Genomic DNA, 18,229 nt, shown 5'->3' on the forward strand with positions numbered 1-18,229 from the left:
ATGAGTCTAGATGCACTGTGTGTTTTGACCACTCTCCATCCAGCCACCTCTCTCCCTTCTCCACATCCGTTCCTCCCTTTCATTTAGCTTTGTTGTCATTGGAAAGTTTCTATCCTCTCTATGTAAGGTTCCCCATACTAGATCCAGTCCCACCTTAAAATAGGCCCCCAGCTCACCACATGAGTCCGTCCTTAAAATGGGCCCGCAGCCACGCTCTTAAAGGGGAACACAAAACATTTATGTTGCCCTGGTCACAAAAACAATACGCCAGCCTGTCTGTGTATTAGAAGGTGACATGAACAGAGGAGGGGGAGTGTGTGTGTGTGCGTCCAGAGGACAGGAAGCACAGAGACAGAGGATGTTCTGGCCTCATATGCTCCTGAGACCTGCACTGCTGAGGCCCCGGCGGAAACCATGGCAACATTACAGAGGGGTGGAGTTGGGAGGCCAGGGGGGGCTAACTTTCCCAAACCTTTAGACACAGCAATTGACAGTAAACTACTGAGAGCTTGAAAAACAAATAACTATCCTTTCTTTTTGGTCCCCAAGGTTCCATGGCAATAGCTGTCCCATGTGCAGTCTTACTAAAATGTAACAGTGTTATTTGGTGCAAAAATCGCAGGTAAAAAATATTGCTGAACTAAATATTTACCAAACATCCCCTCTGGTCCAGGGTCAAGGGCAAGCTGGGAAATGGTGAACTGGTTATTTTCCATGTCATCTGTTTAGCTCTATGCCCTTCCTTTCTCTCTCTCTCTCAACCTTTTCATCATCTCTCTCCATCCCTAGGTGAGCTGACCTTCTAGTTAAAACAGGATGAACCCCCACCCCTCTCTGCCCACCAACCCCCTGCTGGACAGAAGAGAGGTAGTGTGTGTGTGTGTGTGTGTGTCCCTCCATCCCTGTCCTTGTCCTCCCATACTTAACGGTCCCCAGCAGAGCATCTCCTCTGGGGCTCAGAGAGAGGTACGGACAACAACACAACTCCACTAGAAAACACAACACAACCGCTGTCTACAAAGGTTTCTGTGTGTGTGTGTGTGAACGTGTCTCACAAGGCCTGGAGGTTCTCAGAAGGGGACTACACAGGGGGGCTCTACGGGGGGGGGGGATTGAGGAAAAGAGAGCTGAAGGAGGAGAGAGGGGGCAGTGTTTGATTCTAGATGGTCTGATAAAATAACTAATACATCTGATGATCTAAACAGTGTGTTCTCTCCGTAATCCACTCCCTCTCTCCATCTGACCTTATACAAGTCTCAAAACATCAATCCCTCTTTATTCCCCTCCGACTACCTGCTTTCTCTAGATCCTTCTTTCCCCCTCTAACAGTCTGTGCTCCATCCCTCTCTTCCTAAAGTAAGGGGCTGACAGGCTGGCCCATCCCTCTCTTCCTAAAGTAAGGGGCTGACAGGCTGGCCCATCCCTCTCTTCCTAAAGTAAGGGGCTGACAGGCTGGCCCATCCCTCTCTTCCTAAAGTAAGGGGCTGACAGGCTGGCCCATCCATCTCTTCCTAAAGTAAGGGGCTGACAGGCTGGCCCATCCCTCTCTTCCTAAAGTAAGGGGCTGACAGGCTGGCCCATCCCTCTCTTCCTAAAGTAAGGGGCTGACAGGCTGGCCCATCCATCTCTTCCTAAAGTAAGGGGCTGACAGGCTGGCCCATCCCTCTCTTCCCTAAAGTAAGGGGCTGACAGGCTGGGCCATCCCTCTCTTCCCTAAAGTAAGGGGGCTGACAGGCTGGCCCATCCATCTCTTCCTAAAGTAAGGGGCTGACAGGCTGGCCCATCCATCTCTTCCTAAAGTAAGGGGCTGACAGGCTGGCCCATCCCTCTAGTGTGTACCATGCCATGCTGTTCCACGGTGTAGTTCTGAGAGAGAGAGAGAGAGAGAGAGAGAGAGAGAGAGAGAGAGAGAGAGAGAGAGAGAGAGAGAGAGAGAGAGAGAGAGAGAGAGAGAGAGAGAGAGAGAGAGAGAGAGAGAGAGAGAGAGAGAGAGAGAGAGAGAGAGAGAGAGAGAGAGAGAGAGAGAGAGAGAGAGATGAACTTGGAGAAGAGTCCCCTAAGTAAGCTGGTCCTGGGGCTCTGTTCACAAACACAAACAGACCCCACAGAGCCCCAGGACAACAACAACAACAACACAATTAGACCCAACAAAATCATGAGAAAACAAAAAGAGAATTACTTGACACATTGGAAAGAATTAACAAAAAAACAGAGCAAACTAGAATGCTATTTGGCTCTAAACAGAGAGTACACAGTGGCAGAATACCTGACCACGATGACAGACCCAAAATGAAGGAAAGCTCAGTGAGCATAGCCTTGCTATTGAGAAAGGCCGCCGTAGGCAGACCTGGCTCTCAAGAGAAGACAGGCTATGTGCACACTGCCCACAAAATGAGGTGGAAACTGAGCTGCACTTCCTAACCTGCCAAATGTATGACCATATTAGAGATACATATTTCCCTCAGATTACACAGACCCACAAAGAATTCGAAAAACAAACCCCATTTTGATAAACTCCCATATCTACTGGGTGAAAAACCAGTGTGCCATCACAGCAGCAAGATTTGTGACCTGTTGCCACAAGAAAAGGGCAACCAGTGAAGAACAAACACCATTGTTTATTTATGTTTATTTATTTTCCCATTTGTACTTTAACTATTTGCACATTGTTACATCTCTGTATATATACATAATATGACATTTGAAATGTCTTTATTATTTTTGGAACTTCTGAGTGTAATGTTTACTGTTAATATTTATTGTTTATTTCACTTTTGTTTACTTCACTTGCTTTGGCAATGTTAACATACGTTTCCCATGCCAATTAAGCCCTTAAATTGAAATTGGAGAGAGAGAGAGAGAGAGAGAGAGAGAGAGAGAGAGAGAGAGAGAGAGAGAGAGAGAGAGAGAGAGGAGAGTGTGTGATATTGACCAGGTGTATCTGAAAAATACCATGAGTGATCACTCCCACGCACGCCTGTGTAAATATGACCCTCGCCTAAAGTACACTACAAAAGGAAGTCACTCATACACACTACTCTGAGATCGACTCACACACCCCTGCGTTTACTCCCGGGGGGTTCAGGGCCATTATGAGAGCGAGAGAGAGAGAAGATAGATAGACCACATTCCTGCTGCCTGTCTAAATGAAAACACTGCAGAAGCTCTTTCTCTCTCTCTCCTTTCACCTGTCTCGCCCCCTCTCCACTCCCTCGTTCTGTGTGTTCCTGTATCTGATATCTGGCTAAATCTCGTCTCAAGAAGCCAGAAGGAGATGACCTCATCTCCCAGCAACGCTCCTCGAGAGAGACGAAAGAAGAGGAGAAGATAGAAAAACAAGGCACAGAAAGCTATGACATAATGACATTACAGCTATGACATAATGACATTACAGCTATGACATAATGACATTACAGCTATGACATAATGACATTACAGCTATGACATAATGACATTACAGCTATGACATAATGACATTACAGCTATGACATAATGACATTACAGCTATGACATAATGACATTACAGCTATGATGGAGTCTAAAGGAAAACCCTGTAAACTGACTGACAGACAGAGAGAGGGGGGCAGGAGAGAGAGAGGGGGGCAGGAGAGAGAGAGAGGGGGGCAGGAGAGAGAGAGAGGGGGGGCAGGAGAGAGAGAGAGGGGGCAGGAGAGAGAGAAAGGGGGGCAGGAGAGAGAGAGAGGGGGGCAGGAGAGAGAGAGGGGGGCAGGAGAGAGAGAGAGGGGGGCAGGAGAGAGAGAGGGGGGGGCAGGAGAGAGAGAGAGGGGGCAGGAGAGAGAGAGAGAGGGGGGGCAGGAGAGAGAGAGGGGGGGCAGGAGAGAGAGAGGGGGGCAGGAGAGAGAGAGAGGGGGGCAGGAGAGAGAGAGGGGGGGGGGCAGGAGAGAGAGAGGGGGGGGCAGGAGAGAGAGGGACAAGAACCTGACACCCTCAGCACACAGGGGGACAAACACCTACCTAGAGGTGACAGCATTCCCTCCCCCATATGCCCCCCTTGGCACAACTATGACAACATAACCAACAAAAACGGGTCACAACTCCTGCAGCTCTGTCGCACGCTGGGTCTGTCCATAGTCAATGGTAGGCTTTGAGGGGACTCCTACGGTAGGTACACCTATAGCTCATCTCTTGGCAGTAGTACTGTAGACTACTTTATCACTCACCTCAACCCAGAGTCTCTCAGAGCGTTCACAGTCAGCCCACTGACACCCCTATCAGACCACAGCAAAATCACAGTCTACTTGAACAGTGCAATACTCAAATCATGAGGTATCAAAGCCAAAGGAACTGCATACTATTAAGAAACGCTATAGATGGAAGGAAAGCAGTGTAGAAACCTACCAAAAAACAATTAGGCAACAACAAATTCAATCCCTTTCAGACAATTTCCTGGACAAAACGTTCCACTGTAATAGTGAAGGTGTAAACTTGGCAGTAGATAACCTGAACTGTATATTTGACCTCTCAGCTTCCCTATCAAATCTAAGAAACTTAACAATGACAAATGGTTTGATGAAGAATGCAAAAACCTAAGAAAGAAATTGAGAAACCTATCCAACCAAAAGCAGAGACCCAGAAACCCGTAGGCTCACTACGCCTTCACTATGGTGAATCACTACAACAACCCAGAAATACATTACTTAAAAAGAAGGAACTGCACGTCAGAAATCAGCTCAATTTAATTGATGAATCCATAGAATCTAACCACTTCTGGTAAAATTGGAACACACTAAACAAACAACACAAAGAGTTTTCTATCAAAAAATGGAGATGTATGGATAAACCACTTCTCCAATCTTTTTGGCTCGATAAAAAAGAACAAACAGCAAAAACATATACATGATCAAATTCAAATCTTAGAATCAACTATTAAAGACTACCAGAATCCACTAGATTCTCCAATTACATTTAATTTAACTACAGGCCAAAATACAAACCCTCCAACCCAAAAAGGCTTGTCGTGTTGATGGTATGCTAAATGAAATTATAAAATATACAGACCACAAATTCCAGACTTAAACTCTTTAACATCATCCTTAGTTCTGGCATCTTCCCCAATTTTTGGAACTCAAGATTGATCACCCCAATCCACAAAAGTGGAGACAAATTTTACCCCAATAACTACTGTGGGATATGCATCAACAGCAACCTTGGGGAAATCCTCTGCATTATCATTAACAGCAGACTTGAACATTTCCTCAATGAAAACAATGTACTGAGCAAATGTCAAAATTGGCTTTTTACCAAATTACCGTACGACAGACCATGTATTCACCCTGCATGAGGCATGAGAGTCTGCTATACAAATGGATGGAAAGTGGTGTTGGGGGAAAAACATACAACATTATAAAATCCATGTACACAAACTAAAATTGGCAAAAAACACATTTCTTCCCACAGGGCCGTGGGGTGAGACAGGGACGCAGCTTGAGCCCCACCATTTTCAACATACACTACATGACCAAAAGTATGTGGACACCTGCTCGTCAAACATCTCATGCCAATATCATGGGCATTAATATGGAGTTGGTCCCCCCTTTGCTGCTATAACAACTTCCACTCTTCTGGAAAGGCTTTCCACTAGATGTTGGAACATTGTTGCGGGAACTTGCTTCCATTCAGCCACAAGAGCAATATTGAGGTTGGGCACTGTTGTTGGGCGATTGTGCTTAGCTCGCAGTTGGCGTTCCAATTCATCCCAAAGGTGTTCGATGGGGTTGAGATCAGGGCTCTGTGCAGGCCAGTCAAGTTCTTCCACACCAATCTCGACAAACCATTTCTGTATGGACCTCGCTTTGTGCACGGGCGCATTTTCATTCTGGAACAGGAAAAGGCCTTACCCAAACTGTTGCCACAAAGTTGGAAGCACAGAATCGTCTAGAATGTCATTGTATGCCGTAGCGTTAAGATTTCCCTTCACTGGAACTAAGGGGACTAGCAAGAACCATGAAAAACAGCCCCAGACCATTATTCCTCCTCCACCAAACTTCACAGTAGGCACTATGCATTCGGGCAGGTAGCGTTCATCACTATATATATATATATTATATATACACACACACACACAAATACACACACACAGTATTTATTTTTGTATTATCATTTAATTTCTTTGTCTCCCTCTCTCCTCTCCTACGAGATCAGAGCATGAAGAAACAGACAGACACCTCCCACACACACACACACAGGTCCCATCACCCAGCGGCTGGCGGCCCTGGCTATCATCAAACACATCAGTAACCACAACAACTTCCTGTTTCTCTAAGCCCATTTCCTGTCTGGAGAGGATAACCCTGCTGTCAAGGCAACACAGAGGGGAAGAAAAAAAAAGGGGGGAGGGGGGTTACGGAAAACACTCACATACAACTTCCTAAAGAATAGTCAACAGTGCTTGTGACAAACAGTAATTTCATATAACAAAGTTATGTCAGATGGATAAAAACGTGTGTGTGTGTGAGTGAGTGAGTGAGTGAGTGAGTGAGTGAGTGAGTGAGTGAGTGAGTGAGTGAGTGAGTGAGTGAGAGCAAGAGAGAAAGAGAGAGACGTTCCAGGGAAGATCTAACCACAATGTTTGTTTGTGTGTCTGTAGAGAGAGAACAATCTTTCTCTGAGTGATACAGTAGAAGTCGGAAGTTTACATATACTTAGGTTGGAGTCATTAAAACTAGTTTAACAACCACTCCACAAATTTCTTGTTAACAAACTATCGTTTTGGCAAGTCGGTTAGGACATCTACTTTGTGCATGACACAAGTAAGTTTTCCAACAATTGTTTACAGACATTATTTCACTGTATCACAATTCCAGTGGGTCAGAATTGTACATACACAAAGTTGACTGTGCCTTTACACAGCTTGGAAAATTCCAGAAAATGATGTCATGGCTTTAGAAGCTTCTGATAGGCTAATTGACATCATTTGAGTCAATTGGAGGTGTACCTGTGGATGAACTCAGTGCCTCTTTGCTTGACATCATGGGCAAATCAAAAGACATCAGCCAAGTCTGGTTAATCTTTGGCAGCAATTTCCAAACGCCTGAAGGTACCACGTTCATCTGTACAAACAATAGTACGCAAGTATAAACACCATGGGACCACGCAGCCGTCATACCGCTCAGGAAGGAGACACGTTCTGTCTCCTAGAGATGAACGTACTTTGGTGCGAAAAGTGCAAATCATTCCCAGAACAACAGCAAAGGACCTTGTGAAGATGCTGGAGGAAACAGGTACAAAAGTATCTATATCCACAGTAAAACAAGTCCTATATCGACATAACCTTAAATGCCACGCAGCAAGGAAGAAGCCACTGCTCCAAAACCGCCATAAAAAAACCAGACTACGGTTTGCAACTGCACATGGGGACAAAGATCGTACTTTTTGGAGAAATGTCCTCTGGTTTGATGAAACAAAAATAGAACTGTTTGGCCATAATGACCATCGTTACGTTTGGAGGAAAAAGGGGGACGCTTGCAAGCCGAAGAACACCATACCAACCGTGAAGTACGGGGGGTGGCAGCATCATGCTGTGGGGGTGCTTTGCTGCATGAGGGACTAGTGCACTTCACAAAATAGATGGCATCATGAGGAAGGAAAATTATGTAGATATATTGAAGCAACATCTCAAGACATCAGTCAGGAAGTTAAAGCTTGGTCGCAAATGGGTCTGCCAAATGGACAATGACCCCAAGCATACTTCCAAAGTTGTGGCAAAATGGCTTAAGGACAACAAAGTGAAGGTATTGGAGTGGCCATCACAAATTCTCTCCCACACACACACCCTAATAAGAGTTCACACACACACCCTAATGTGAGGACAATAGGTAAGGACTAACTACAGGCAGCAGGGTATAAGGACTAACTACAGGCAGCAGGGTATAAGGACTAACTACAGGCAGCAGGGTATAAGGACTAACTACAGGCAGCAGGGTATAAGGACTAACTACAGGCAGCAGGGTATAAGGACTAACTACAGGCAGCAGGGTATAAGGACTAACTACAGGCAGCAGGGTATAAGGACTAACTACAGGCAGCAGGGTATAAGGACTAGGACTACAGGCAGCAGGGTATAAGGACTAACTACAGGCAGCAGGGTATAAGGACTAACTACAGGCAGCAGGGTATAAGGACTAACTACAGGCAGCAGGGTATAAGGACTAACTACAGGCAGCAGGGTATAAGGACTAACTACAGGCAGCAGGGTATAAGGACTAACTACAGGCAGCAGGGTATAAGGACTAACTACAGGCAGCAGGGTATAAGGACTAGGACTACAGGCAGCAGGGTATAAGGACTAACTACAGGCAGCAGGGTATAAGGACTAGGACTACAGGCAGCAGGGTATAAGGACTAACTACAGGCAGCAGGGTATAAGGACTAGCTACAGGCAGCAGGGTATAAGGACTAGGACTACAGGCAGCAGGGTATAAGGACTAAATACAGGCAGCAGGGTATAAGGACTAACTACAGGCAGCAGGGTATAAGGACTAGGACTACAGGCAGCAGGGTATAAGGACTAACTACAGGCAGCAGGGTATAAGGACTAGGACTACAGGCAGCAGGGTATAAGGACTAACTACAGGCAGCAGGGTATAAGGACTAGGACTACAGGCAGCAGGGTATAAGGACTAACTACAGGCAGCAGGGTATAAGGACTAACTACAGGCAGCAGGGTATAAGGACTAACTACATGCAGCAGGGTATAAGGACTAACTACAGGCAGCAGGGTATAAGGACTAGGACTACAGGCAGCAGGGTATAAGGACTAACTACAGGCAGCAGGGTATAAGGACTAACTACAGGCAGCAGGGTATAAGGACTAACTACAGGCAGCAGGGTATAAGGACTAACTACAGGCAGCAGGGTATAAGGACTAGGACTACAGGCAGCAGGGGCTGACTGTATGGCTGTAGTACAGCTTGTCTCTCTCCATTAGGTGCCCACAGTCACATACATAAGCAAGAGGTAAATAAAGTAGAGCAGAGCATTGCCCAGGCTATTACCAGCAGGCGCTAGTCCAGAAGCTAATGTGCCCAGTCCAGTGCTTGTTTAACATTTGTTCTAACAAATGTTTGTTTAACGCTTGTATAAATCTGTTTGTTGTGTTTTTTAATGTTTCTGCTAACAAATACACTCTGAGAATAACCATCAGAGCATGTCCATGGCATTAGAGGCCTGTTTTGTGTGTGCGTGCATTAGTGGTGGAGAGCCTGTGTGTGTTGACCAAATAGCACTCAACAAGGCCCAGCCAACAGAAGACACAGTGAGCGGGGCAGTTTCTCTCCCCCAGAGCAGTTTCTCTCCCCCAGAGCAGTTTCTCTCCCCCAGAGCCATATTCTGAGCAGTTTCTCTCCCCCAGAGCCATATTCTGAGCAGTTTCTCTCCCCCAGAGCCATATTCTGAGCTGTTTCTCTCCCCCAGAGCCATATGCTGAGCAGTTTCTCTCCCCCAGAGCCATATGCTGAGCAGTTTCTCTCCCCCAGAACCATATTCTGAGCAGTTTCTCTCCCCCAGAGCCATATGCTGAGCAGTTTCTCTCCCCCAGAGCCATATGCTGAGCAGTTTCTCTCCCCCAGAGCTGTTTCTCTCCCCCAGAGCTGTTTCTCTCCCCCAGAGCTATAGAGATAAGGAGCTTGGCAAAATGTCCTCCATATCTGCTCCAAACACTCCATCACTATAACATTCTACATAGTAAACACACACACACACACACACACACACGCGCAACCAAGCCCTCACACATGCAAGCGCACACACAACACACACAAACACAATCCTGGCGCAGCTCTTTAAAGTTAGGCTGATGCATCATGAAGTATAAAAGGGTTCCTCCTTCAACACATCCTTACCAGCCTAGTGTGGATAGATTCATGTCAGAACACAACTCCATCTAGCTGTGTTGATTTCATCCATGACAACAGCAAACATTCAGCCTCCTCTCCTGCAACATGAAAACACACTTTTGACCACTTAGACACAGACACACGTTGGCGATGTTACTCACCACTCTGGGTTTGGCTCTCGGTGGGGCTGGTGTGGTCAGCTCCTCGCTGCTCTTCCTCTGCAGTCTGGGTTCTCTGGCACCAGTGGGAGTAGCAGGGCTTGAGTTGGACACGTCTGGTACATGCACCGTTCCTCCAGACCCAGACTCAGAACCAGACCCAGATGGCTCACTCTCGCCCCCTGGAGCATTCAGGGACAGAATATACCGCTTGGTCACATCTTCCAGGGAGGGGGCCTCCTCACCGGTGGGCTTACCTGGGATGGAGGGTTCAGAGGCGGGTAGGAGGGCAGGCAGGTCCCCCTGGGCTCGCTGGGGCTGTGGGGAGATGGGGATGAAGGTGGCAGGTTCGCTGGCGTGTCGGACGTGCTTGGGCCTGGTTTTGGGTATGGGGGTGGCAAGGGGCAATGGGGGGGTGAGAGCACTCTGGTCTTGATCCTGGTCCTCCTCTGGACCCTGATCTTCTGGACCTGGTTCCGAGTGGTCCGGCTCTTCTGATGCTGATTGGGTGACCCAGTTGGGGCGTTTCCTGGAGGTCCGCCGGCCCATTCTAGGAGATCGAACCTCCGCTAGTTTGGGGTCAAAGTCCAATATCTCCCCTCCTCCCCCTCCGTCTGTGTCATTGGGAACATAACAGTCATCACCACGGAGACAGGAGTGCAGCTCCCTTTCTGATTGGGAGCGGAATTTCCCGCCTTCATTGTTGCCATGCCGACTACGTAATGGGCGTCCACGTTCATCTCCGAGCTCACACAGCTCGTCTCTCTGTTCACTCAGGATTGGCTCGCTGCTGGAGGGGGGGATCTGACCAGGCTGATCCAGCTCACTAATTGGTTCTTTAGGGTGATGGTTACTTTTGAACCCTGGTTCATCAAGCAGGGGGCCTTCACCACGGCGACTGGGGTCAGAGAAGGACTTCTTCTTCGTGGCTTTCCCATTGTTCTTGTCATCCGTCATCAATCTGTCCATCGCTCCTGGCGCTGCAACAATGCTCCGGATCACATTGCTGTAGTCGTCACGGAGACCACAGTCACTGCACACCGATAGGTCGCTGGCCGCGCTGCACTCTGATAGATCAGCTGCAGAGGAAGACTCTGGGACACTTCCTCCACCGACTCCTCCTGCCCCCTTGTAGGAGAGAGAGAGCGACCCCAGCAGGTTACTATCCACAGAGAAACTGTTATTACCTTCTTCTGACACAGAGCGGCGCCGGTGAGGCATGGGGTCGCTTAGCGAACGGTAAACAGTAGGATCCCCGTTCCCGTTGGACTCCCCGTTGCTGCCGTTACTGGAGTCAGAGCCCGTATTCCCGGCTAAGGAGAACTTACGGCGGCGGCGGATAGCGCTCGGAGTGGGAGGAGCCTCAAGTCCTGGGACTGAGGCACTCTGGGATACATTGGCCCTCCCACTAATACTGTTGTTGTTGATGCCGCTCATCTCTGTTACTACAGCAACGCCCTCACTCTCAACCCCAAGGGCAGGAACAGAGACAGGGTTCTCTCGTTTCTCTCTCGCTCCTGCATGTAACCCTGATCCCTCTCTCATTCCCTCGTTTAATCCTGGCCATTCTTCCTCATGCAGAGCAGACTGCTTCCAGGTGGTCAGGGGTTGACCCAGCACATCTCTGGCCAACGATGATCCTAAACTTGACCCCACAAATAACCTCTCAGGGTCACCCAGTCCAGTCTCTGGTTCTGTGACTATGCCCTCATCCGTGAGGCTTGACTCGTGACCCGATAGCTCATCAACAGATCGGTCACAAAACACATTCTCCTCAGAATCTCCCTTCTGTCTTTCTCTGTTTTCACATTCCCTCTCGCTCTTCTCTTTTTCCTCTGAAACGGAGGAGGCTGCCCCAATGTCAACCTCTTCTCTAGCTCTCCTCTCCTCATTTTTCAATTCACCTCCCTCGCTCTCTTTTATCTCCTGCTCCTCCACTTCTTTTCTTTTGAAACCCTCATCTTCAGTGCCATCTGTCGCTAGCACATCATCATCATCATCATCCTCATCCTCGCGAGCGCTCATCTGGCAGATATCTCTGATTACCTGTCTGGCCTCCTGGACATACCTGTCCTGCAGCAGAGTGGGCATCACATCCTCATACCCTCCTGCTCTGCAGTCCTCTCTATCACTCTCCACCTCTCTGTCAGGCACCGCCCCCCTCCCTCCATCCCTCCCTTCTTCTTGATCCAGACGTTGCTCAGAAGTGCTTCTTTTGGCCGAGGAGCCGGCTGGATGTTGCCTCCCTACTGGTTTATCGGAGTAAGTGAAGGATTTGGCGCGCCGGAGAGTTGCAGTGAGGTCCTTTAATGAAGGGCGGAGTCCTGGGTAGAGGCCTCTTGACCCCATCCTGTACACCGTAGATGACCCCTCAGTAACCCCTGACCCTGACCTGTCCGTCTTCCGAACTCTGAGATCTGATAGGTCACTTTTCAGGAAACTGAGGAGAGACATTGTTTCCGAGGCGATATCCGGGTTTGACATTGACATCCTGTTCCTGTCCTTATCACCGACTACGCCACCACTTAGCAACCGACGGAACACTGTAGTCTCCTCCCTAGCAACCCCTCCAGTGTCCCCTGTAGCTGGGGGATTGACAGGGGAAAGAATGCGGGGGCGGACCCTAACAGGGGCGTGGGAAAAGTTATCCCCGTGTCCGAAGCTAGGGGAGCGGTACATGGTGAAGTTACCGTGGTAGGTCTTACTAAGCATGGAGGAGGATGCACCAACCACACTGCCTGGGGTGTTGGTGGTAGTAGTAGTAGAAGTAGTGTTAGAGTTCGCCCGTCTGTTAATATAGCTAGCTTGGTCCTCTTCTTTCAGTGTCTCTGTGCTACAGTATCTACTGCTGCTCTGCGAGCCACCGGGACTCGAAATAAATGACGAGATGTTGACCTTTGACACCCGCGAAACCCCTGGGAGGGGCGTGGTCATGTGAGATGTCCCCGCCTCACCTGAGGTATATTGGCGTCTGTAGCTCTCCTGCGCCCCCATCTGGTTAGGAGTGGAATTGCGCCCCCACTGCGCTACACAGGTTCTAGAGCCTTCGGGTTCTCTAAGCCGGTTCCGGGACCTCCCAGACTGTTCTGCGGTGGCGCCGGTGTTCTGTTGGTGTCTCTCCAGGTGTTCCATCATACCTGTCTGCTCGTCGTCACTGTCGTCTGATTCGCCATCATCTCGCCCCGTTGCTACGGCAACCTCGCTGTTCTTCTTCTTCTTCTTCCTCAGTGAGCGGCGTCTCACAGTGTCTCGGCTGGGTCCTAGTGACGCAGGGCTGTCCTCCTCACTGCCTGAAGACCTTCCGAGGACCTTACCACCCCACCAGCCATTCTTACCGCGGCAGAGGTAACCTCTGCTGACACCTAACGAGGGAGCGCTCCTTCCTCCTGATCTGTGGTACTCTTCTTCGTCTCCTGAGCTGAACCTCCAGCGGGCTGTGATGGCTGCCCTGGTTGAGGCTCTATCAGAGGAGGGGGCCACTGGTCTGGAGAAGCTATGTGAGGAATGTAAACTGTCCCTGGGCTGCCCGGCACCCTGGCTCTGCCTCTGCTCTTCAGAGGGGCGGACACGGGAGGAGGAGAGGCCCACGGAGTTGCTCTGAGGTGGGGGAGCGGGGGCAGAGGCGAGGACCGAGGCTGGAGAGTCAGAGTTCAGACTAGAAGTCCAGGTCTCAGGCCCCTCTCCTCCACTGCTGGGGCTGTGGGCTCTGTGTGTGTTTGATGGCTGGGCCACCCTAAGAAACCTACCACTTCTACTAATACTAGTGCTGGCTGACTCAATCTCTGCCTCGTCTGAGTAATGCTGGTCAGGGTGAAAGGCTGAGTCAATGCCCTGGTGTCTCCTCTCTCTGCCCAGGAAGGCAGCCCTGCTGCGGTGTCTGTCTGACAGTGAGAGGCTAGTTGCTTCAGGGGCTGGGCTGTTGGGAGACTGCCTGTCGCTTCTGTCTGATAAAGAGTTCTCTTTAGAGCTGGCGGAGTGCTGGAGGTGGTCAGCAGATTTTAAATCCTCTGCATCGAAAAGCTCTCTGATCTTGGTGACACTGGGCCAGTAGGTTAGGTCAACGTGAATAAGAGGATCTCCATGGTGAGTTGGGAAATAGCTCCTGTGTGACTTGCAGGCAGGTGCCCCACTGACAAAAACGTAATCCGCAGCATTCGAAGTCTTACTGCAGTTATTGTTATAAGAGACAGATGGATCAATTTGGGAATAATCTCTTTTACCAGCTCCAACGCTACCTTGAGCAGATTTGCGAGTATAAATCCATTTTTGATTTCTCTCCGAATCCGATCCAGAGACCGAGTCTGTGCCCGAATAAAACTTTTGTTCCTGAACTTTAGTGTCAGTCTGAGACTCTGTTAAAACCGTGTCAGTAACTTGTAAATATCCACGGTCCTCATGGAATGATTTCAGAGACGGGGACCCTTCTCCCCTGCTGCTTTTAACCGGTGGTAAAGTTGTGCTTTTCCCGGCCACGTTACTGCCAGGGCTCGGAGCTCCATGCGTTCGAGACAAATTAGTGCTACTGAACTTCTCAGTGAGTTGGCGAATAGAGGGAGAAATGGAGGAGAGAGGAGTGGTAGAGCCTTTCTTTAGCTCTGCGGTGGGGTGGCTGGCAGCGGAGATTTTGGAAACTTTCCTTGACACACTAACATTACGCAGAGCCGAGGGCTGCGCTTTCTCCGCCGCTGCCGTAGATGGAGGGGGAAGGGCGCCGCTACTGCCCTCCAAATCCGTCGATTTGTTTTGTTGATCTTCACAGCGACTTTTGCTCGCGCTACAACCTTCTGACTTTTTGAAAGAGACACTGCGATACTCCTTCTCCTTTTCTGCCATCGTGCACGTCTTTCTTTTGTTAGTTTATCTCCTTTTGTTAATTCATTGATAGAGTGGTAAGGCACTTTTTTATTCTGCAGTGCCTTTCACCCCTTTTCAACCAAGCACAATAGGCTACTTTTAACCAAAACTTGCTGGCAAGGCTTTTTCTCTCTACTGCACTGAAAAGAGGCCAAAGTGTTTACACTAAAAGGAGAGTGAATTATGGAGTAAACAAAGTGAAAGAAAGATAACTCTTCTGCATTCTGACCTTACAACAAGTTGTCCTCTCGAATCGCATCCAAGCACGAAGAAAAAGGGCTAAAGTTTGTCTAAACGTTTCTCCTTCAACTATGCAGCTTTTCCATAGATTCCCCCATATTCCAGACTCTTTCCCATCGCTTTATCCACGCGGCTGGCCCTAAACTCACAACTCAATGTAATCCCGAACTGTTGCTATATTCCTTATTTTTGTTGACATAATTGAGTTTTCCGTGACTTATGTTTTTACATGCAAATGCCTGAGAATGAGAGACCAGGCGTGGGCGGGACTAATCGGGGTATAAGGGCTGTCATAGCCCCTCGGGAATGGGCAGAAAAAAGCATTTCCTTTTAGATGGGAGAGCACAGATATTGCGGACAGAGAGGGAGAATTATAGCTCAGGACCGTGTAAAGTCAACCGTTGGAGGGCAGAGAAATGGTACTTTAAACTAAATTAAACTAGAATAACCTTTGTTAACAGTGTTCCCACTGTCAGTGTATTTAATGAAGTTACTATTAGTGCTGACTCATGCGGGGTCGTGAGTGTCGGGTTTGCGAATTGTGTCAACTTTAATAAAGCATTTTCTCTCATGCACAATGACTCTTATGGTTTTTCCCATGACTGTCTGGTAAAGTAGCTCTTTGTTCCAGCAGGGATATTATACCGTCCTCTGGGTGATGGAATGTTGACCGCAGCGCCATCTTACGGCCAATGTATAAAAGTGCACCATTCTTTTTGCTCTTAGGGTCGAGCCTATGACCTGCCCTGCCTCTCCCAAATGACCTGCCCTGCCTCTCCCTCTGTTTTTGTAGATGAGTGGCGGAGCGAGAACAGAACATTTCCAATCAATATATATTAACTGTATACCAGAATAAACACATCTGGTTGATATGTGTAATCTTTATTGACAACAGAGAATATTATGTTTATTACAGTGTCAACAGGCTTGTTAATTGGAGAGAAGGTTATAGCTACAAAGCAGAGGTACGGACATGCCTGGGCATGTATAAAACAGCACAACTAATAAATACATGTATAAACATAAGTGAAGAAATAAAACTAATTTGTAACAAAAAAGTAATTATGTTCTCTCTATGTTATAAAAATAAGTCTAACTGTAAAAAATGATACACTGACACAGAAACATATCCGCTCCAAGAAGAGCAACTGACATCTACTTTGGTTCCTATTAGACCCATACAGACATGTGCTCCACATATCAAACTTATGTTATCACTTCATTAAGGGCCTTAAGCTAAGGCAGAGGTTACACAAACACACCACACACACACACACACACACACACACACACACACACAGGCGTACACAATCACTCAGGCGCACACAATCACACACACTGAGGCACGCACACACAATCACACAAACTCAGGCGCTCACACACACATCACATTTCAGACAGACTTAGGAACAAAAACATCAGATGTCACACACATTTGACCAAAACATGCCAAAAATGTGTGGAATTGAGCAATCCAATCTGCTGCAGCTGATACACATAGGGACAACAGCTGATACACATAGGGACAACAGCTGATCCACATAGGGACAACAGCTGATACACATAGGGACAACAGCTGATCTGTAAGTCCAGGTTTGAGGAACTAGTCCTGTGATATTCTCTTGGAGACTTATGCATTTACAAGGCCATTGTTTGAAGAAAAAAACAAGAAAAAAACACATTAAGCAACATTTAACTAAAATACAACTCTACCTCATATAGTAGTGGCAAAAATATTGAGGAGTGCATTAGATCACAAAGCATCAGTATCAATCTACATGTCAGGGACACAGTTTGTCATGCATACAAGTGCTTATTTCAAGACATTTAATGTTTGTCTCAGACATTCTCACTTTTAAAATGTCTAAATGCCTATTAGATAGGAAAGGAAATAGCACATCACAGTCGAAACAGACACAACAGTCAATTTAAAAGGAATAATCCCCCCCGAAAATAAAACAATTATGAAACTCTGGTCAATTTGGTGAAAGCCTATGTTCTATCAGTAGGTAAAATAAAATATTTCCCAATGATTTAACTTGTATGTGGTCCGTCTGTGAAATCAGGAAATCGCGTAGGAACGCATCGGGGCCGCAGGTAGCTTAGTGGTTAAGAGCGTTGTGCCAGTAACCGAAAGGTCGCTGGTTCTAATCCCCGAGCCGACTAGGTGAAAGATCTGTCGATGTGCCCTTGAGCAAGGCACTTAACCCTAATTGCTCATGTAAGTCGCTCTGGATAAGAGCGTCTGCTAAATGACAAAAAATAAATAAATAAATAAATAATAAAATCATAGCTACATGGTTCTCATCACTATCACATTTCCTAATGCTTTTAAAACAATTACCTGCACTCCAGATCGCCAAATCAGCCAATAGATGGTATGGCCACACCTGTTTAGAACACATCCATCCATTTTTATACAACGGGTGGGTCTAATCCTGAATGCTGATTGGTTAAATCCACATTCCAGCCTGTGTCTATTCCACAAGTTACCACCGGTTAAATCTATGACGTTAAAATGCCTATTTACTCTGTTCCATCTGACTGCGCAATTCACTGTCTCATCAGCCCAGCCAGGCGATTTATAAACTTGATCTCCACTATAAAAAGCATCTAGACATCATCTCACATTTCTTTTAAACTAACATTTGGTTTTCAACAGCGGAGATTTGTATAAACCTTGCTGTCTGTCTCTCCGACATTTGCAACATTTGCAACATTGTTTCAATATTCAAATTTGACTCCAGCTGTCCCATAGTAATGAATGTGTCGGGAGTCGGGATGAGACAGAAAGGCAGGCAGCGTTTCTCAGCCAGTCGAAATCATGAATCAGCTGGCATCATTTTTATGGATATATAAAAATAAATGTCAATTGAAAAAAGGTAAAATCAAACTAAGTGCAGCTAGTTTGCAATCTTTCCAGCTTCAGTTTAAAGTGATTGTGTTAGCTGTGTTGTTGGCTAGCTCCTCTGAACAACAGTGTCCTGACGAGTGAGCACATTTTCTATGCCAGGCGAAATCGCACCTCATTAGGTCATTGTTATGGATGTATCCAAATAAATGTCACTAGAAAACAGCTTAAACAAATGCAAATGCAGCTACTTTGTTATAATCTGGTTGCAC

At 47.4% G+C, this 18,229-nt stretch overlaps 1 protein-coding gene across 2 annotated transcripts in view; it reads right to left on the reverse strand.

Annotated features, from left to right (window-relative positions):
- The window catches only part of LOC121568143 (rho guanine nucleotide exchange factor 17), an 85,931-nt gene extending 70,587 nt beyond the window's left edge, over positions 1-15,344 (reverse strand). Inside the window, exons 1-2 of one of the 2 annotated variants that reach the window (XM_041878724.2) lie at positions 10,270-15,344; positions 10,016-10,194 (exon numbers count right to left, since the gene is read on the reverse strand). In XM_041878724.2, coding sequence (XP_041734658.2) covers positions 10,016-10,194; positions 10,270-14,845 — 4,755 coding nt within the window. In that variant the 5' untranslated portion in view covers positions 14,846-15,344. Of the gene's footprint in view, positions 1-10,015 lie in introns of both variants that reach the window. The other variant, XM_045207459.1, reaches the window with a different exon arrangement.
- Positions 15,345-18,229: the final 2,885 nt, after the last annotated feature.

Source organism: Coregonus clupeaformis, chromosome 25, assembly GCF_020615455.1.
Source record: "Coregonus clupeaformis isolate EN_2021a chromosome 25, ASM2061545v1, whole genome shotgun sequence".
In the NCBI taxonomy this organism is placed as follows: Eukaryota; Metazoa; Chordata; class Actinopteri; order Salmoniformes; family Salmonidae; genus Coregonus; species Coregonus clupeaformis.